Source organism: Amblyomma maculatum, chromosome 1, assembly GCF_055883805.1.
Source record: "Amblyomma maculatum isolate TAMU_Amacu chromosome 1, ASM5588380v1, whole genome shotgun sequence".
Classification (NCBI taxonomy): Eukaryota; Metazoa; Arthropoda; class Arachnida; order Ixodida; family Ixodidae; genus Amblyomma; species Amblyomma maculatum.
This window is the reverse complement of record NC_139344.1, coordinates 338,310,456-338,332,259: the sequence shown is the minus strand read 5'-3', so window position 1 is coordinate 338,332,259 and position 21,804 is coordinate 338,310,456. Positions and strand designations below refer to the sequence as shown.

The 21,804-nt window shown below is 46.6% G+C and overlaps 1 protein-coding gene across 2 annotated transcripts in view; it reads right to left on the bottom strand.

The window, feature by feature from the left end:
* LOC146207539 (metabotropic glutamate receptor-like) overlaps window positions 1-21,804 on the bottom strand; it is a 260,240-nt gene that overhangs the window by 34,888 nt on the left and 203,548 nt on the right. For both annotated transcript variants that reach the window (XM_084588366.1, XM_084588364.1), the window contains exons 7-8: window positions 19,538-20,271; window positions 16,860-17,186 (exon numbers count right to left, since the gene is read on the bottom strand). In XM_084588366.1, coding sequence (XP_084444492.1) covers window positions 16,860-17,186; window positions 19,538-20,271 — 1,061 coding nt within the window. The remainder of the gene's footprint in view (window positions 1-16,859; window positions 17,187-19,537; window positions 20,272-21,804) is intronic.

Sequence of the window (21,804 nt, the reverse complement as noted above, 5' to 3'; positions counted from 1 at the left end):
CTCACTCACTCACTCACTCACTCACTCACTCACTCACTCACTCACTCACTCACTCACTCACTCGCTCAGCCATCCATTTCTTGTCTCCCTAACTGAAAATTGATACAAAATAAGCCAAAGAATCTACAGATGTCAGTAATATGAAGGTAAAATAATGCTCACTATTTTTTTCATAACGTTGCTTTATTTTTCTGAAGGAACCCAAACCAGTGCAGAGGCAAAACGGCCAGAGTATTTTCCGTTTGAATACTGACATAAAGACGGCTATGACCGATGGCAAACACCGGTGCACGTTTCAACAGCAGTTATTTAACAAGAATTTTCTAGCCTAGCTCTTTCGCAAGACTCTGCAAAATGAAGTACCAAACGAGTTACTTATTGCGTAACTAAAGGAACTTTGTTTCGCCGGTATCCCCTAAATGTGAGTTAGCGCTTTTTGTCAGCTCCTGTCACTTCACAAAAAATGCCGAGGAACGATGAGATGTGCTGACTTGCTCCTGGGTACCCTGTCATCGTTTTCTTGCTCCTACCCAGTGTGGGCAACTCGAGGCATTCAAAATCACTTTGCATAAGTAGTGCGTGTGAAGTGCTCACTTCAGGCAATTTTCAAACGCACAAAAAATCTGAACGCCCCATATCTCCCCCCTCCAAAAAAAAAAAAAAATTAATAAAAATAAACAGACAAAAAAAGGCACCGGATGATATCGGTTACAACCCATCAGAGAAGCAGGAATACTTAACGCGTCATACTTAACGACATTTCATAGGGCAGGTAACGTGAAAAGCGTTAGGCAAATTTATCAAGCAAAAGACGCCCAGAGCGAAGCGACGCACTCGTCAAAAACGAATTACTTAGTTGTCGCATGACTAAGAGAGCAGCACGTTAGAAAGGACCAAATAAAGAACGAAAGAAACGCGAACAGGAAGACACTGTGAAGTGAACCACTTTCTGCGAATAACAAAACGAACAAACACAAAAGCAAAGAAGAATAAATGGTCGCCGGTAAGACACTTGGAGACAAAAAATTCACGACAAAAGTTCCGGAAAACACGGAACATTTGCATCGTAAGTGTCGTCGACGGGAAGGTACGCAGATCCCCTAAATGGTTTTTCTCGAGGACATCTCAGAATCCCGACACAAGCAAAATTGAAATGAAGAGAGTAAGGGGAGGGAGATGGGAAACACCGCAATGCTCTGCCTATTTCTTCCAAAATATGCGCGGGCATAAACACGTCAAAATAATTGGCGTTCTCTGAAGCGATGCAAACACGTATTTGGAAAAGCGGTACGCAGCACACGTGTGTAAGCTGTTGCTCAGGCAGGACAATTAAGTTCGCAACAACAGCTTTAGCTGCCCTTCGCGCTGTTCAAGAAACGTAACAGGAGACATCAGCAAGTCAGGTGCTTTTGCAAGCTCCACGCCCCAGCCTGTAGCGCTACTTGGAAGTCTACTTCCGCAGGAACTACATATAGCTCGTCCTGACTTCATTTCATGTTTCCAAATGTTGCTGCAATACAATGTTTCATGAGTGTGAAGGCCATTCTTGTAGCTGACGAATAAATTTCGACAATTAGGATACTTGGTGCAAACTAAAAGTAGCGTCACACGACAAAATTTTTGAAGGAGGCGCTATTAGAATTTAAAAAAAAAAAAAAAAAAAACTAAAGTACGCTCTACCCGGTAGTGCATCAAAGCGAAATTATAGCCATGCAAAAGAGCTCCTCCATGTCTCTCGATGACCGCTCCAGTTTGCTTCGTTGTGCGGCCGTTTAGAACGTGGCGCGATTTGAAGAGACTGATCACCTCTTCGTGTGTTCACCATAAGGTTCACCATAAGTTAGACACTGTACAACCCTTCGTCCAAAACATCTACAACTCGACGGGTTTGCTTTGAGCCCTGCAACGGAACTCGTAGGGCATTTACATCGATTCGCGATCTCGCAGGTGACGCGCATTGTCCTAACCCTTCTCGGGCTTAGGTATTTCAAGTGGTTTGAGGAGCTCTCTCCAGAGCTTACAGTGAAACTTCCTGGGAAGCATATTTTTGATCATTACTGCATACGTATAGTATAGTTTTCAACAACACCAACAAAATATAGTTACCTCTGCTCCACAAAAGACGCTGCGAAAACCCGATGTATATGCGGAACCTTACTTAAACTGTTCTTATCACGTGTCGGTGCACCCATGTGAAACACGTAATTACACTCGGATACAACTCAACAGCAGAGGTTTTTCTCTCGCAAAGGAGTTCCTGTAATCAGCGCCGTCACCGCTGCGGCATGTCACGGCATGGCGTGATGTCCACGTGTTTCTCCGTGCTCATGACACTCAAGAACACCAAAGGGCCGCCTCCGCATATATATATATATATATATATATCACTATAAACACGAATAAGCCTATAAGAGAGTAAAAGGGGGGTGGCATGACATCTAGCCACTCCTTTGTAGGAGGACGGTATTCTCTCCAAGTCCTCAGGTAGATTTTAACCACTAACTATACGAAATGCTATACTTTGGCAACAGAAGCATATTCCCGTCTCAAATATTTTTTATTTCATGTAATTAACAATGCAAGGACGCTTTTAATCACTGCACCAGAATGTTCGACGTTAGCAATGGAGGAGATAGAAACCTCATTATAAAACCTTCGTAATTGCTACAAATTCACAAATTATCAAGCGAGAATTGCATTTCATATGTCTAGTGTTGAAAATCTGCTCAGAGGTCGGGCAACATGCCCTGATTTTAATAGGGGATGCGCTAGATGACAAAATACTCCCTTTTTACTTCCATATAGGCTAATTCGTGTTTATAGTCGCATCCGCACGTCGGCAGCACCAGCTTGTCTGCGCTCTAGTCCGATGGCAGTGCCTTTCTGCATTCCGACTTACAATTCAAAGTAAAGCGGTCCATGTCTTCATTTCTACCAACTTTGTGGATACGATGACCCCACAAGCGCGTTTGGTGGCAACGATCACACTGGCTTTTAGTCCACTTCGGCAGAGCAAGGAACCGTCAGGAGACCTCCACCGTTCACTGAGCGGCATTCGTGAATGCGCATGGACTTGTGACTGGTAGGCCCCTGTTGGATGCGATGTTTGACCTCCTCACGTTGCATCGCGGTCATGTAGCTAAATATCGCCATAATTTCAATACAGTCGCAACCCTCGGGGAAAGTACTTAAAGCCGTCGCCAATCTCAACTCCTTCGTTATCAATCTCATTAAGATATAAAAAGATGTAAAATGGTAGTGGTTCAGCCATTGCTCAGCGTAAGTTTTACGTACGAAGGATAGCAGTGCTTTCGCCTCTATACGTATAGGTTTAGTTAGGACTAATATGCTTAGCTTAGCCCAATAATGCTTAATTACGCATAGCATGGTGCGATTGCAGCTAATGCCCATTCAGACAAAACATTACTGCTGCTATATGTAGAATAACCTTACAAACATTCAGGGTTAGGTAGACTTTTTAGTCTTAACTAAGCCTAGCACGATCAGTTAGGCTTAGTAAAGCGCAATTAAGGTGTGTTCAGACACGTTCAAACTTAATTTCCTAGCGCGCGCTTTACATAAGTTAAATGAGTGCTAATAAGTTTTGACCTTGATCATGGTACTCATCATCACTCATAGCAAGCCGTAGCACAGCGACGTATATGAAAGCTAGGCTGAGTTCTTACTCTAACGAGAACTTTTTGGTTGGATGGAAATTCGAAATCAACAAACTCCATCATGCTAAGCTATAGAAGCGTTTTCGCACTAAAGCAATGAAGAAATGAAGCACACGCGCTTTTTTAACACGCAGCGTAGTCCAAAAACACGAAGTTTCGCATTTGGTTTATTGCAGTGTGGCAGCCACGCAATGATTCGAACCTGCAACCTCGTGCCTTTAGGCCACTGTTTGTCAATTTCTGGGGGCAGCTCGTAGTAAAAAGCAACCGCTTATTGTGAGCCGTTTGAGAAGAGAGAGAGGCTGCGGGGAAGGAATCCCTCCAGTCGTCTTGAAGAAATACGGCAGAAGCAAGTGAAACCCACGTGATTCATTTCAAGTTTAGAATTTACGCTTCCGAGGTTAGGTGTGCCAGTTCAAAAAAGAAAGCGCTGTGTTGGGTGGAAGGGCGACGACAATAGGAGGAGCACAAAACATGGAAAGACACACGAAGCGCGACTCAGCCCCTAAGAGAAGGGTGTGTGTGTGTGTGTGTGTATATATATATATATATATATATATATATATATATATATATATATATATATATATATATATATATATGTATATATAAACGCACATACGGTTCGTAAATATTGCGCCTCGCCCTGATAAATGAGGTCCAATACTTCTCGCATCGCAGGCCTGCACAACAAGACTTTTCATTTTTGTTTTTGCTAACCTGAAAAGGCAGAGAAGAAGAAATGAGACGACGTTCATTTCGTACTGCCCCTTTAAGTTTCTTCTTTTACCGATGTTTTTTCTTTGCCCCGGCCTGTATTGTTATCCTCCTCACATCCTACCTTTCTCAGCAAACAAGACACCGCTGTGTCATCGCTGTTCTTCCACGCTCGATCTCGTTTCGCGTTCCACGTGTCGCAACGCATTTTGTCCAAGCTATGCGGGCACTGTGTACGTCTCAGGTTAGCGCGGAAGAATAGAGAAATGGGGACTGAAAGAAAAACAAAGCAGTTGCTTTTAGATTTTGTTTTCATCTGCATCAATTTATTGCTACCTTTTTTTTTTTTTTTGCAACCCGTTAATTTTGCCGATACACAGCCTGCTACGACAGCTGTTGTATACCCTTCGATGACCAGCGCGCATGCATTGTTTGCTTAATTCATTCTCCATGGTCAATACCTCTCGCTTACTCTAGCTTTTATTACTTTATTCACACTGCGCCTCCTTTGTTTGAAAATGTGTTTTTGTTTATTTTATTTTTATTGAAAAGGGAGCAGCGAAACGGCCGGCTCTGCTGAAAAACTGCGCCGTGCTATGTTTGTTTCCTCGGACACAGTGAGTTCTAGCGGTGGTGGGCTTGCCCATACATACAAAACGAATGCGTTAGCGATGACAGGGCATGCAGCCGTTTATTCTCGTACAGATGCTTTCACAGTGCACGAGAAAGCACCCTGAATGCCTTGCTTGAAAAACCTAAAGGGAACAAAACAAAAAACTACACCTGAAAGTTTTAACTAGCGCTCTCACGCACGCATACAAAAAAAAAAAAACAAATACAACTCGTCGCAAATGCGCGAGTTTACTCTATATATACCGTTACATTCACTCAAGGCTAAAAGAAACAATAGGGGAAATAATAACACAAATTAAAAACAATGGCGGGTGCTTGACAGCTGAATGCGAAGTTCCCCGAACATATACAGAAGCAACTTCGGTGCGCCGCGCAAAGTTTGTTGCGTAAACAGAGTGTGGTGTTCTAACATTTTTTTTTTCTCTCAATTCTGGTGCGGCAGTGAAGGGCGCACACCTGCTCAGGTGCGACGCAAAAGTTTCGGACATTTGCAGTTACCCGTCTCCCTGCGGCCGGAAGAAAGATAACTAAGCGTTGAAAGAACAATGACTTGCTGCAGTTGCTTGAGCATAGCCCGTAATTGTTATTCCAAACCATTTTCGCTCACACTATGTGCGGTTGAAAAAACAGGAACATTTTATTTCTCACTTAGCGCTAAGCTTGCGAGACATGGCAGAAAAGTTAAGATGTACGAAATAAATGGGACACTAATAATAAAACTATTTTGTACTGAACCCGGCTTTAAACCTGGACATGTGGGCCTCTCGACGCCAAGCGAAAACATAAACGGTATAGCGAATAAGCCATTGACGTAAGTTTAGAATCAGAGAAACGTGTTTGCCAAGAAGACAGATGAGGCGTGGAAGGCGGACACGAAATTTCAGGCACTATACATTCTTTCAGGTAAAGAAATTTATTTGATCAAAGAGTTTCACGCTATTTCATGTAGTTACAAGCCATTTATTTTATATCATAGATAATAAAGTATGCGGTGAATTGCTACTGCCATGCAGATAATATTGTTTTACAACCTGAAGCCTTTTTTAAACATTTTGATTTGAGTATGCGATTTTTTTCCTAAACATTGGGCCGTGTAAACGGCGAGGTTTCGAATGCGAAAACAGTGCTTGAAATCTACGAGGAGGCGTGGAAAGAGTCTCCATCCTTCCGCCGAGGCAAGGCAAAAATGAAAGCAAAGAACTGATGCTCCACCTACAATTGTGTGAGGAGACAACTATTTATATGCCAGGTGTTTCAAGGAAGCAGCGAAATAATATTTAAGGTAAGGCTTTTTTACCTACGAAGACAGGTTCTGCAGCACCACAATACAAGTGTTGGTGAGCCACAAACATGTTATTAACTAGGTTAACTAGTAAGCTGGTTGACAAATTTTTAATAAGTAACTTTTAGCTATTACAGTTGAGCACTTTGCAGCCGACCTTTAGCAGTGACCATACCAGATTTTACAATTTCGAAAACACGATTCTGTTCGTTGCTGTAGCTCAGTAAATTTTCGGTATCTGAACCCAAAAGACACGCGCTTTCGAAAATTCCGCACTCTCTGTTTGTCTAAATCTCAAATTCGCGTTTCTGTCCAAAAAGTAAACAAAATTGTTCAGCAAGAGCGCCGAGGCAAATCATGCTTCGAAATTCTAAAAACTGGCATGGTCACTGCTAACGGCCGGCTGCAAATCTCTGACTGCAACCAGGCGCTTAGTTACAATGGTAACTATCGAAAATAATTAACCAGCCTACTAGTTACCACTGTCTCTTGTGCCCCAACATATGTTTTACGGCTTCAAAAAGCCTATATTTAAAGATTATTGCCCGGCTTTCCTGAAACAAATTGTATATATACAGGGTTTCCCAGCTAAATGTAACCAAGGTCTTAAAAAATACATTGTGCACATTAGCTCAATGAAATCAACTGCAAGCAGTTGAGAGTTGCTTATTCTAGCCTGCGGTATTTTTTCGTTTGCCAATGTTCACTAATTCGTACACACAGAGTAGTTAGCTAACATTTTGTTTATTGGCTTGAGGAAAAAGTGTGAATGAAAAAACTAGTTCGCACAAAGGACTTCTTTAGCGGCCGTAAACGATAAATAACGCGATAAAAAACAGCCACGCGGCATGTGGTGCCACTTCCGTCCCGAGACTCATCTCAGGTAACAATATCGGCTGTTCTCTGGCGTTTTCTCTTAAGTAGCTTTGCGTGCACACTGGGCGGGTGATTTAAGCTAGCCGTTGGTCACGTGACAGAATTATTTGAAGGCCAATAAATAGAGCTACGTAAATCGTAGCTTGACGGAAACAACGTAATTAGCAGTATATCAACATCTTCAACGTTTGCATTGATGGCTTTTTCTAAAGCGAATAATAAAAAAGTTGTAGTCAGTCTGTGCTAATTAACGAATTTCAGCGAATGAAAGAATAACACGAACTAGGAGAGGTGACTCACAACAGCTCTCAGTTGGTTGCAATGGTGCTAGAGCACACCGTATTTCTTAAAATCTTGGTTACTTAAGGCGGGACAGCCGACGCGCGCCCACATACATACATACATACATACATACATACATACATACATACATACATACATACATACATACATACATACATACATACATACATACATACATACATACATACATACATACATACATACATACATACATACATACATACATACATACATACATACATACATACATACATACATACATACATACATACATACATACATACATACATACATACATACATACATACATACATACATACATACATACATACATACATACATACATACATACATACATACATACATACATACATACATACATACATACATACATACATACATACATACATACATACATACATACACAGATACATACATACATACATACATACATACATACATACATACATACATACATACATACATACATACATACATACATACATACATACATACATACATACATACATACATACATACATACATACATACTGTAATAGGGCGTTTATTGACGCTCAGATGGAGAGCTGTGAGGACAGGACCTTGCAACGGCGAGCCCAGCGTACTTCTTCTTCGTCGCACAACGCACAGGTGCATGTCGATGGCGATGACTATCACAGTACATTTTCCCCCCGGGTAAAAAAAAGGAGCCATCCTGGCGACTTATGGCGCGGAAAGCACAGCGGGGTCATAGAATGGCTTCAATCGGTTCACGTGAACTGTTTCACGACCACGGCGACGCAAGTCCGCAGAGGGCGTGACGGGCTCAACTACGTAGTTGACTGCAGATGTTTGCTGGAGGACCCTATATGGCCCGTGGTAGCGAGCAAGAAACTTCTTTGAAAGGCCAGGGGTTGTGGAGGGCACCCAGAGCCACACCAGTGTGTCCGGGAGATATGGCGAAGCTTCGCCGGTATCACGGAGGTATTTTTGTTGCCACTGATTTTCTGTTGTGAGAGAGCGGGCGAGCTGACGGCATTCTTCTGCGTACGTGACGGCATCGGATAGCGGGGAAGATTCGGAAACGTCAGGGCGGTAGGGAAAAAGTGTGTCCATAGTACAGGGTGGCTCGCGCCCGTAAAGGAGAAAGAATGGAGAGAATCCAGTAGTGGCCTGTGTCGCGGTGTTATATGCGTAAGTAACAAACGGTAGAACTTGGTCCCAATTGGAATGGTCGGTGTTCACGTACATAGCCAGCATGTCACCGAGAGTGCGGTTAAAACGTTCTGTCAGTCCATTCGTCTGAGGGTGGTACGAGGTAGCGGTGCGGTGTATGATGCGGCATTCTTTCAGGAGAGCCTCAAGAGCGTCTGATAAGAAAACGCGTCCGCGGTCACTGAGCAGTTCGCGAGGGGCACCATGGCGAAGAACCAGGTTTTTCAGAATAAAGGCAGCCACGTCGCGTGCGGAAGCAGAGGGCAATGATGATGTCTCAGTGTAGCGGGTTAGATGATCCACTGCCACGATAATCCAGCGGTTGCCAGCTGAAGTTGTAGGAAGGGGACCGTATAGATCTATGCCGACACGATCAAACGGACGGGCAGGACAGGGCAACGGCTGCAACGAAGCAGAGGACTTGAGAGGAGTTTTTCGGCGTTGGCAAGACTGGCAGGAGCGGACAAAATGGCGGACAAAGCGGTACATTCCACGCCAGAAGAAGCGTAGACGCAAGCGCGTGTAGGTTTTCAACACTCCGCCGTGGGCGCACTGGGGATCAGTATGGAAAGCAGCACAAATTTCGGCGCGGAGATGACGGGGGATGACTAAAAGCCACTTCCTTCCGTCGTGAAGATAATTGCGGCGATAGAGCAGCCCGTCACGAATTGAAAAATGGTGAGCTTGGCGGGCAAGCGCCCGAGACAGACGACCTGGAGAGTGACTTGAAAGAAAGTCCAGAAGTGTAGATATCCACGGGTCGCGCCGCTGTTCCGTGGCCATGTCAATAGTGGCAAGCGAAGACAAATCGTAGGCGCAGATCTCATCAGGCAACGAAGAGGGAGGCAGCGGTGAGCGCGAAAGAGCGTCCGCGTCAGTATGCTTGAGGCCTGAGCGATATATGACACGAATGTCATACTCTTGGAGGCGAAGAGCCCAGCGAGCAAGGCGGCCGGACGGGTCCTTGAGGGACGCCAGCCAGCACAGAGCGTGATGATCAGTGACCACATAAAATGGTCGGCCATAGACATACGGACGGAATTTGCCGATGGCCCAAATAATGGCCAAGCATTCTCTTTCCGTAACAGAATAATTGGACTCTGCCTTGGTCAAGGTGCGGCTTGCGTACGCCACCACATAGTCTCGGATACCAGGTTTGCGTTGGGTGAGAACGGCGCCTATCCCAATACCGCTAGCGTCAGTGTGAATCTCAGTTGGCGCATTCGGGTCGAAGTGGCGGAGGATGGGAGGCGAAACCAAAAGACGGCGTAAAGTGTTGAAGGCGTCATCACAAGCAGGTGTCCATGCGGAGAGGTCGGAGCTACCGGAGAGGAGCTGGATGAGAGGAGCAATAATAGAGGCGAAATTTAAGATGAAGCGGCGAAAGTAGGAGCATAGGCCAATGAAACTTCGTAGCTGCTTCAGTGATTTTGGGCGTGGGAATTCGGCAACTGCACGAAGTTTGGTGGGATCGGGAAGAATGCCATCCTTAGAAACGACATGACCTAGAATTGTTAGTCGGCGAGCAGCAAAGCGGCACTTCTTCAGATTCAGTTGGAGGCCGGCGGTAGCGAGACAAGTGAGAACGTCCTTCAGTCGGAGCAGGTGGGATTGAAAATCGGTAGAAAAGACTACGATATCATCGAGATAGCAAAGACAGGTTCGCCACTTGAATCCACGAAGCACAGTGTCCATGAGGCGTTCAAATGTGGCCGGGGCGTTGCAAAGCCCAAAGGGCATGACGTTGAATTCATATAATCCATCTGGTGTGATGAAGGCAGTTTTAGAGCGGTCAGCGTCAGCCATTGGCACCTGCCAGTAGCCAGATCGTAAATCCAACGAGGAGAAAAACTCGGCGCCCTGCAAGCAGTCTAGTGCGTCATCGATGCGTGGCAGAGGATAGACGTCCTTGCGCGTGATCTTGTTGAGCCGGCGGTAGTCGACACAAAACCGGAAGGAGCCATCTTTCTTAGGTACCAACACAACTGGAGACGCCCAGGGACTGTGGGATGGCCGAATGACACCCCGACGGAGCATGTCGTCCACATGATCAGCAATTACTTGGCGCTCCGAAGCCGACACGCGATAGGGGCGCTGGCGCAAAGGTGCAGTTTTACCGGTGTCGATGGTGTGCTCTACGACAGACGTGCGGCCCAAGTCAGTTTGAGGAAAGTCGAATGAAGAAGCGAAGTTCTGCAAGAGGGCGACAAGTTGATCACGTTGCGCAAGTGGAAGATCAGCATCAATAGCATGTTGGAAAACGTCGGAGGGCGTCGAAGCGGTCGCAACATCGCAAGAGCACAGACTAACGTCGAAGGAGGGGGTTGAGTCAGCAAGAGTGGTGATATGACTGGGATCAAGCTCTTCAAGACGTCCAATGCATTCGCCACGGAGCAGGACTGCTGGGCAAGAAAATGGGTTCGAGGCGTATAGTGCACTCTTGCCGTCTTGAATTTCGAGAACAGCGAACGGAAAAAGGAGGCAGGGATGACGGGAGGTGGCTTCGGAAGGTGTAAAAATCGCAGTGAAAGGAGTTACCCACTCACAAGACAGTGGTACGAGGGCAGCAGAGAACGGAGGAATGTCGGTGTCATGGGCGACGAGAAGTTTTGCAGTGCGGGGAGGGGTATCACAAAAGGGGGCATCACAGAGGGGGGCGAAGGCAATTTGTGCACGAGCACAGTCAATAACGGCTTGATGAGTCGATAGAAAATCGTATCCGAGGATGATATCATGCGAGCAGTTCGGCAGAACAATAAACTCGATGGGGTACAAGACGTCTTGAATGAGCACACGGGCTGTGCAAGATGCGGAGGGGTGAATGTGCTGTGATGAGGCGGTGCGGAGCGAAAAGTCGGAAATCGGAGTGGTCACTTTGCGAATTCGACGGCAGAGCGCTTCACTGATGACGGAGACGGCTGCACCGGTATCGACGAGAGCGAGAACTGTGGCGCCTTCTACAGAAACTTTGATAACATTAGCGGGACGGCATGGAGGACTTGAGGAATTCGAAACAAGCGCAGTTCTTGCCCCCGGAACTGCGACTGTTAGTTTCCCTCAACGGTGCTGGTAGAACGTCGCAGCATTGGAGAAAGCGATCGGCGCCGAGGAGAATGTGATCGACGAGTGGTATAGGTTTGGCGATCTTGTGGGACAAATTGAGAACCGGGCGGAATCATTTGCGAGCGTGAGTCGGTATCGTACGGGTAAAATCGAATGTCAGGCTGTGAAGGTTGGAGGCGCTGGCGACAAAGGCGCGCAACATGGCCCGGCCGACCGCAGGCATAGCAAATCGGAAGGTTGTCCGTAGTACGCCAAGGTTTCATAGGATGTGGGCGGAACCTTGAGGGTGGGGCTTGAAACGAAGGCTCAGCATGCGGCGGTGAACGGTAGGCAGGGACCTGCACATAGGAGCCAGACGTGGGCGAAGGTGGTGGCCTAGCCGTTACTTGGGCATACGTGAGAGGTGCCGTCACAGGCGGCACCACGGGGTTGGACGGCAAGGCATCAGCGACGTGTTCTTGCACGACACGGCGTATAGCAGGGGCCAAAGATGGAGCCAGTTCAGGAACGAGGCGGCCCGAGTCTTGAAAATGGGGAAGGAGTGAGATTTGACGTGCGACCTCTTCACGAATAAAATCTTTGATCTTTTGATTCAGCGGGCTCCCTTCAGAAGTTGGCGAACCACCCAGGGCTAATGCGGATACGCCTTCGTCGCACACACTGGAGCGGCGCCTAGAAGCGCGCCGCTTGCGGAGCTCGTCGTAGCTCTGGCAAAGCTTCACGAGTTCACTAACGCTGGTGGGATCTTTCGCTACCAGCATCTGGAAGGCGTCCTCAGAAATGCCCTCGAGGATGTAGCGGATTTTGTTTGCTTCCGGCATGGCCGGGTCGACTCGTTTGCAGAGATCAACGACGTCTTCTATGTAGCTGGTAAAGGTCTCATCAGCGCGCTGAACACGATCGTGTAAACGTTGTTCGGCACGAAGCTTACGCACTGCCGGGCGGCCGAACACTTCCGCGAAATTCTTTTTAAATGTCGACCAAGATGACAGGTCAGCCTGATGGTTGCGAAACCAGAGGTTCGCCACGTCCGTCAGATAGAATATGACGTTACTGAGCTTGTATGAGTCATCCCACTTGTAGGTGCTTACTCTTTCATAGGATGACAGCCAGTCGTCGACATCTTGATCGGCCGTGCCGCTGAACAGGCAAGGGTCACGCTGGCGCACGACGCCAGCACACATGATCGTGGGTGGAACGGCCGGCAGCGTCGAAGTGTCTTGCATGGCGGACGTAGAGGGTAGCGTACGGCTTCGCAGTTCCAGTTTGGGTGGGATCGTTTCCGGCACCTCCGCCAATTGTAATAGGGCGTTTATTGACGCTCAGATGGAGAGCTGTGAGGACAGGACCTTGCAACGGCGAGCCCAGCGTACTTCTTCTTCGTCGCACAACGCACAGGTGCATGTCGATGGCGATGACTATCACAGTACAATACATACATACATACATACATACATACATACATACATACATACATACATACATACATACATACATACATACATACATACATACATACATACATACATACATACATACATACATACATACATACATACATACATACATACATACATACATACATACACAGATACATACATACATACATACATACATACATACATACATACATACATACATACATACATACATACATACATACATACATACATACATACATACATACATACATACATACATACATACATACATACATACATACATACACACACACACATACATACATACACACATACATACATACATACACACATACACACATACATACATACACACACATACATACACATACATACATACATACATACATACATACATACATACATACATACATACATACATACATACATACATACATACATACATACATACATACATACATACATACATACATACATACATACATACATACATACATACATACATACATACATACAAGCTTGCAAATTAACCAAATACTTGCCGCATTACAACCTCTGTAAGCATATACTTTATGACTGGCACAGCTGTCAACTTGTGGCAGGCGTTGCTACCGATACGCGATTAAAATCTTTCTAACTACAATATTTTTAGTCTATTTACGCGACCAATAGAAGCGCTGCTCTCATCGCGTTTCAGAATCTCTTTTGACGGCTTTTTGTCCCCCCCTCCCCCTCCTCGTCTTCGGCAATGCTCGTCAGAGGTACGGGCAGCATATGGCATTTCGAAAAGTCTCCGATTGCACACGGCACAAATATTTCCACACACGTGACTTCATTTATTCAAAACCGAAAAAAAGCTAACATACAGCTGTCAACAAGAAGGTAACGCGCACGCGCTCGTCAGAAAGTTAAGACCATGGTTAAGTCATTGTTATTGTTTTTCGCATAAATATGCCTTGCCATTACGACAAGTCCATCGCTTAGAGACGAAACTAAATACACGAAAAAAAAAAATCAAACTGCCCGCAAGTATTAAGTGCATGGAAATGGAAACAGGCGAATACGAAAGCCAGCGGCGAAAAGCCAAGGAAAAAAAGTGACGATATGAAACAGCGCTGTTCGTTCTGTTCGTCGCTCCGGAGATCATTACAACTTTCTGCGCCGCCAGTCCTAAATTAACCACTGATGGGCGCAAAGTAAGCGCCGCTTTAATGACAGCGTACAGCCCCGCGCGCGGGAATGAATGCGAGTTTCACGCTGACCGAGTTGCAACTATCTCCGTCGCCGACATTTATTCCTTCCTCTCTCAATGCAAGCCACGAATTCCGGCGGAATTCTTCGACAGCAAACAAATCTGCCTGCGCGCGAAAGACAAGCGGCACTCGGGGGACCCAGCGTTCGCACTTTATTTCTTTTACCTGCTGACGCGTTGGCGTTCAAAATGGCGAATTCCATCGCTGCTTTTGTTCAGCGTGCAGTGAAGAAAAAGGGAGGAGCCATTGTACGCCCTGTTGAAGCCGGCTCGAATTATTGCGCTCATTTACCGTATCGCAATATATGGAATGTCGAGAAAGACGTAAGTAAAAGTGAGCCGTAGTGCAAGGTACGATAAATTTCTTGTTCGAATTTTTTTTTGTTCAGTAGAAAACACAAAACGTTGGCAAAAATTTGGTTTTTTTTTTTCATTCATTCAGGTAAAATATTCCATTCAGCAGTTTCGTTTATGTTTCTTGGTTAATGCACGTAAAACCATTGAGCCGGAGTACACCCTTTATTTCTACGCAGAGGAATATAATTCTATGTTGTGGTTAATTATGTCACCCTTAAAACACAACATGTTCGTAACGTTCCTTATTTAAGGTATACATCGAACACAGTTGCTCATTTTAAGCCTTGAGAATCACGGCGGAAACAATTTTCGTCCCGAAGAGGTGTTTGGCCCATTCCATTAAGAAGCTTCCATAGATAGAGCCACCAGCATCAGCAACGAAGCGAAGCAGGCGCTCAGCGAGCAACGTGCAAGACTGCCGTTCAGCAGAGGGGAACTAACGGCAGAACCGATCAATTACAGACGTTCTGTCCCTGCAGCTTTCCCTTCATTGCCACGCAAAAGTTGTCGAGATCGTAGAGACACAATAGGTGCCTCGTTGACGGCTTTCGTTTCGACGTCGACCTGAAAGGAACTCTGCCAATAGAACTTGTATTCTGCAGTACGAGGAGCTCTTGCCACTGAACATCACATCTCCTACGCCCACCGCTATGGAAGAGCTCGCGGGGCTTACTTGGGAGGCGCTTCACGGTTACACTTATTATCATACAGATGACACGACAGACAGATCACGTAGCAAGGCAGTTGTGCTTCTGCTCGTGTTTCTTTTTTTCTTTCTTTCGAGAATCGAGACAGTCCTCATCATTAAGAGTACCGACACGTACTTCATTCATATCGGACCTATACTCGGTCCCAGCATCAGTTTGGGGCACTATGAAAGGCAAGGCAGAACTTGGCCAATAAGGCTGGTCCGCACATGGTGACTGTGTCGTTACCACAACTTGCACCGTAATCGACAGGCGCGTAAGAACGCTGATTGGTCGTGACCGCCTCTACGTTTCGTGTACTGGTAACAGCTTGTGAAACGGATTATAGAAACTTTTCTTTGTGATATACAACCAGTATAAGCAGCCACCGTCGTCCGCAGCAAGTAATTAACTACCATTGCTGGCATAGAGTTCCTTACACTAACTAGAAGGAAAGCTGAGGGCGCTGCGCTTCAGCCACCATGGGCGCGCTAAGAATCATGGGCCGGTGTGCTACTTGTTGCGGGACAGTCAGTTTTTCTCGGGTACGTGGAGTGGCATTACTGCGATGTTTCGTTTTCGTCATCATCTGCCTCTGATGGTGCGTACATAGACCGTGAAAGTAATAGTAGCGAAGGCGCAAAAGCAGACGTCGCCAATAAATGTTTTTTGTTTCCCGAAATTCCGCTAAAAACTTCCTTAAGTGATTGCACAACCATAAATATTTTTATGTCTTTTTATTTCAAATTTTGCCTATTAAGTGAGAAATATAGGTATTTGCGCTGCTCAAAACTAAGCCAATAGGAGAAAGAGCAATCGCTTATATTCGATAAATCTCACACTGACATGCTGTTTCTCTTTTTGCAATTTATGGTCACAATATTCAATCTTAGGACTTTATTTACGGTAGAACAACGCTTATCTTTGCATTAGTTTTGGCCAAAAGTTGTAGTTCTGCACTCGGTAGCTCTCCGGCCCATGATGCTTTGAGCGCCCATGGTGGCTGAACTGGCCGTCTGGAAACTCCATGTAAACTCCCATAGATAGCAGCACAGCTTTCCCTCTAGGTAAGAGTAAGAAACTATGGTTGCTGGCCACCGCTATGGACCTACGTTATCGGTCATCGCCAATGACCATTACTCTCTACTAGCTTGTGCTATCGGCTATCGCTTGTGGTTAGCGCTATCAGCTACAGGGATATCACAGCCATTTTACGTCATTCCTCACGAGGTCGTGGCGCTCTCATTGGCACACCTTAACGTTGCCATGCACATATCTGCCGATGGTCGCCCGATTTGTAGATCACACTGGCCTGTTCGCAAGCGCCCCAAAAGTGTGCCCTGTTGCAGCGCATACCTGGAACGAGTTGCCGGTGCCGAAGTAGATGGGCACGAATGCGAGCCAGATGATGCACGTGGTGTACATGGTGAAGCCGATGAACTTGGACTCGTTGAAGTTCTCGGGTATCTTGCGCGTCTTTATGGCGTACACGGTGCACACGCAGATGAGCATCATGTTGTAGACCAGCGACACCAGGAAGCTGGAGTCCTTGATACGGCACTTGAGGATCACCTGGTCGCGCTTGCCGTCCGGATGCTCGCGGCGCACGCTCGGAGGCTCCACCACGAACCACACCACGCTTGCAACCACTTGCACAGAGATTAGCATGAGCGAGATCACCACCTGAAAAGGTTGGAGAGGAAACAGAACGAAGGTCACCCTGGGGGTTGCTCTTAGTAGGCACACGGCGTCGATCCGTAAGCAAACCTCAATTCGAAACCGGGACTGGACCCGAATTTCTCCCGGGAACCGGAACTGAACGGAACCTATGTTTTTCTCCATCTAAGAACTGATCTTGACTACTCAGAGAAACCACCCAGAGCAGTGTCGGGACCCTATTTCGTCGCATGTTTGGAACACCGCGACATGACTTTACTTTTCTGCAGCGTGAGCTGTAAGGTTGCTTAACTGAGGAAACAAGTGAGACATCGAGGCAATGAAGCCCCCATAACATTGTAAATTGGTTCATAGGAAAGGAAAGGCGCTGTATCTGTCACATGTCTCCGCGGATAACTGAACGACGCTATAAGGGAAGCAACGAAGGTGGGGTGGAAACGGAAAGAAAGAGGTGCCGTAGAGAATAACTACGGAGTAATTTCGTCCACCTGAGAATCTTTCACGCACATTGACATCGCACAGCACATGAATACCTTTGCATTTCGCGGCTGCCATAGTCAGGTTTGAACCCAGGCACTCCGGTTCAGTAGGTAACCGTCTTAACCACTGAGCCACCGCTGCGAGCTCCCATAACATTTGCCAGCACGCGATCTCGTATTTCGGCGCTTGAGCGATGTAAAAATTGCTCTAGAGTCTGCAATTATGGCGTGATGCAAACAATGAATGAAATCTAAAACAGAGCAACGAAAAATCAGGTTTCATTGTGCTCCAACACGTTCGCAAAACTATTCTCGTATACCGGACCGGGAAGTCACTTCACCAGCTAAGCTAATCAATTTTCTTCGACCATACGATTTATGCCCTTTCCTTTGTATTCAGAAGGCTGATCTTGGTTGAGTGCATTCCCTTTTTACTGAGTAAGCCGGTGCTTATATCTTGAACATTTTTCAATCTCCTGATTTTTAGATACGATTAGAGTCTCCAGTCGGGCATCCTTTGATAAAATCCAGCTGTTGCTCGAAGTCAAAGGTTTCCCTGATTATTTACCTACAACCTTCCCGTGGTTTGCAAGGAACAATACGTTTGCCAGGTAGCCGTATTTTTTTTATTCCTTAACAGCCCCTTTCTTTATTAAATAGTGTGATTTAAATATATTTCCATGCATCCGTAGGCTTGACGTCATGAGGCACTTAATATAGATAATGTCAATCAGTTTCTCTAGCACAATGTCCCCATTCTAATTCTCCCATAATATGGGCAGGAATATATGTCGCAGAAGTCGGCAGAACTATCTCCTTCAGGCAAACGGAATCAATGTTTAGCTCTTCCGAAACTGCTGTTTCTAATTCTCCTTTACGATGCATTATTTACCCTACTTGTGGTCAGTAAAATGTGCTAACATACGTCAATGAAATACTCACCTTAGTTAGATGTAATGGTGTTTCCAATGTAAATTAGTATAGTTTGCATACACACACAAAACAAAAACAGCATTTCTGTCTTATACTGTCCATATTAAATCTTCAGACCCGCATATTATTCTAAACACTTCTTTTTTTTTAGTTTGTTTAAATCTGTCGCTCTAGTCACGACATAACTTTTGCGGCGGGTAGTGCAGTGTGGGCCAAATTGTGATATCACAAACAAAACGGATTTTCTCTTTTTGTTTTCGTACAGACACCATGGATCAGCATCAGCAGTGTTGATTAGAACTTAATTCCCATTCCAATATAATTTGGTCCAAAAACCGTTTGAGCATGCATGAACAGGTTCGAACCGTCGGTGCGGAATACTGCTCTGAAGGCGAACCCGAACTGAACTCGAACACGAAGCGAACCAGAAGGAAATTCTGGTTCGACACCATGTTCGTAGGCCCACACCCCAAAGCGACACAAAACCGACGGAATCCGCAAACGCATCATTAAATATTATTAAATCGAACAATGTGTATTAGATTTGCACATCTTCTAATCGAAAAGAGGCACTCTCATTTGAAAATACTAAACAAAACACACGATGATATACGGGCTTGCTTATCTTTGTCAAGTGCTGGTCAGCTCGACAGGCTTTCCGTCTAGCGATATTATGATTTGTGAATTGAATCATTTCTACATTTGCAATACAGCCTTCTTTTTATCACTCTTCCCGTTTTTAGCTTTCCCTTTAAACTTCCGGAGGGTAAAAGCCCTAGTCTAGTGCGTTGTCCTTACCCATATTTCTTACCTGCTTCTACCGTATTGCCTTATTTTTTTTTATAACTGCCCCTCTCGTTTACATTTTCGCTCCTCAAGGCCGGCCTTTCAGCACCTGTTCCCGGGGCGACCAGCAATTGACCCTGAGGGAAGAGGGCCACCGACCTGAGACTTTGGGCTGATGAAGGACGGCCTCCTCGCCGAGCGGCGGGCGCTCTCGAAGATGCGCGAGATGCGGTTCGTCTTGGTGAGCAGCGCGCTGTAGATGATGGAGAAGCCGAGGCCGACGCCGAAGCGCTGCGAGGCGCACGACGCCGGCGCCGGCTTGAGTAGCAGCACGAACGTCATGAGGTAGCAGATGAGAATGCCCGAGAGCAGCAGGTAGCTCAGCTCGCGGCCCGACGCCTTCACGATGGGCGTCTCGTTGTTGGCCACGAACACGGCCATCACGGCCAGCGTGAGCACGATGCCCAGGCATGCGATCACCACGGGAACCACGGCGAAGATGGAGTCGAAGCGCATGTACTGCAGCGTCAGGTTGTAGCAGCTCAGCTTGTGCGCGTACGGCCAGCGGCCGTCTCCGCAGTCGGCGCACGTGTACTCGTCCAGCACGTACTGCCACGGCTCGCAGCGGTTGCAGATCCAGCAGCACGTGTCGCCGGCCTGCACGATCTTGATCTCGCCGACACCGCAATGCGCGCTGCAGATGGACACCGGCACACGGCGGCTGCCCCGGCTCCAGCGAACCTCGTCCAGGTTCATCTGGAGCTCGTCCAGCCACCGGCCCACGGCGCGGTACTCGTAGCGGGAACCATTGGGTTGCCGCTGGTAGTTGTAAATGCGGTACGGCGCCAGGCCGTCGCCCTTGGGGTCGAACCGGACCACGCTGCCTGCCATGTCTGCGGAGGAGAACACGACCTGACCGGTGTGCTACAGGACGCGGGCTACAACGAACTAACCGGTATAGAATTAAAGAAAAAAAAAAAACCTAGAGGAAGAGAAATAGTTTCTGTGACAGGAACCCCTGACCGGTGGTTGCAGTAAACTGAACTACTGGGTTAATGCTCATTTTGACAAGAGCACGCAGAGAAAAAGAAAAATGACAGGAAGAGAGGTGGCTTGAAGGGAATAATAATGATTCAGGGCTAGTAAATCTGCTGCCAAACTGTTTCGTCACTAGCATGTAGCTGTCCGTTTACTTTGTGATGTCTCCAATATGTCGAAACGAACATCCGACGAACATGTCTTGTGAGGAAACTATTCAACCTGCGCACATTACTTACCGCCGAGAAGACACACCAGGGAAAAAACACACGACAGCGTCCCTTATAAACTTTCCTTAACATGAAAATAGAACCCAATTAGAGGATCTTGACGAAATATTTTCCTGAAACTAAGAGTAAAATAAATGAGCCTGCGTGACTTTGGTATTATATCGCGCAATAGTTGCTGAAAGCATCCACTTGCAACGCGTAACGTTGCCTTTTGTCATTTGGTTTGAGTATAGCTTTCCGTAACCTTCACAGTTCCTGTGACGTCACTGACTCGAAGCAAACTATGCAAGTAAATGAACACCATGAACTCATTCACAAAGCCTTTGCAGCAGCGAGATCACATTGCTTACTCCAGCTTTTGTCACACGGTCATCTGGACATTTAGTGGCGTGCAGAAACGTGTGACTTTGACTGATCGTTTGCCGGTTCGTCGCACAACGTTCGCTCCAAGAAGAGAGCTTCGGACCAAAGTCAACCATGCGTCGTTTGATCGACGACGCTGCGACGCGGCGCGCCCGTCAAACATCTAGTTTCTTCTTTCGCATTCGTCAGACGTCACATATGAGCGTCAGCATAAGGGCCACACGTGCTGCTCGGTTCCAGAAACAACGTTTCCGTTCTCCCCGTATCCGGTTGTGTCATCACCTTTCATTTCGTCCCAAGAAAACGTCGAAGGAGGGGCGACAGATAAATAGAAAAAAAGATGGCGTCTAGCTCACAGCACGTTGCATAACGCACCGAAGAAAAGCCCAGAGCAGCACAATGATGAAGAATGGCGCAAAGTTAGGGAGCGCCCATTCTTCAACCCAAATGGGCGGAGAGCGCACAGGGCGAGCGACGATTGCTGGCGGGGAATTCGTGTCCCCAAGCGAAGGAAGGCGGCGGACGCAGCACGTTTCGTTCCGCAACTCAACCCACGCATCACCGTTCCCGATTTCCTTCCTTTTGTTCCCCCCTTCGTTTTCCCCCGCCAGCAGCCGATAATGAATCTTCAGTCGCCGAAACGTGACGCCACCACACTCAGCCCCACTCACGACGAGAAATCTAGAGCGAGAAGTGAGAAAGTAGAGAAACAGCGCCCAGCAATGATGACGAAGACGACGACTTCTGCATACGCAACGGCTCCTCTTCTCTCCTCTATATTCTCCACTCGCCGTC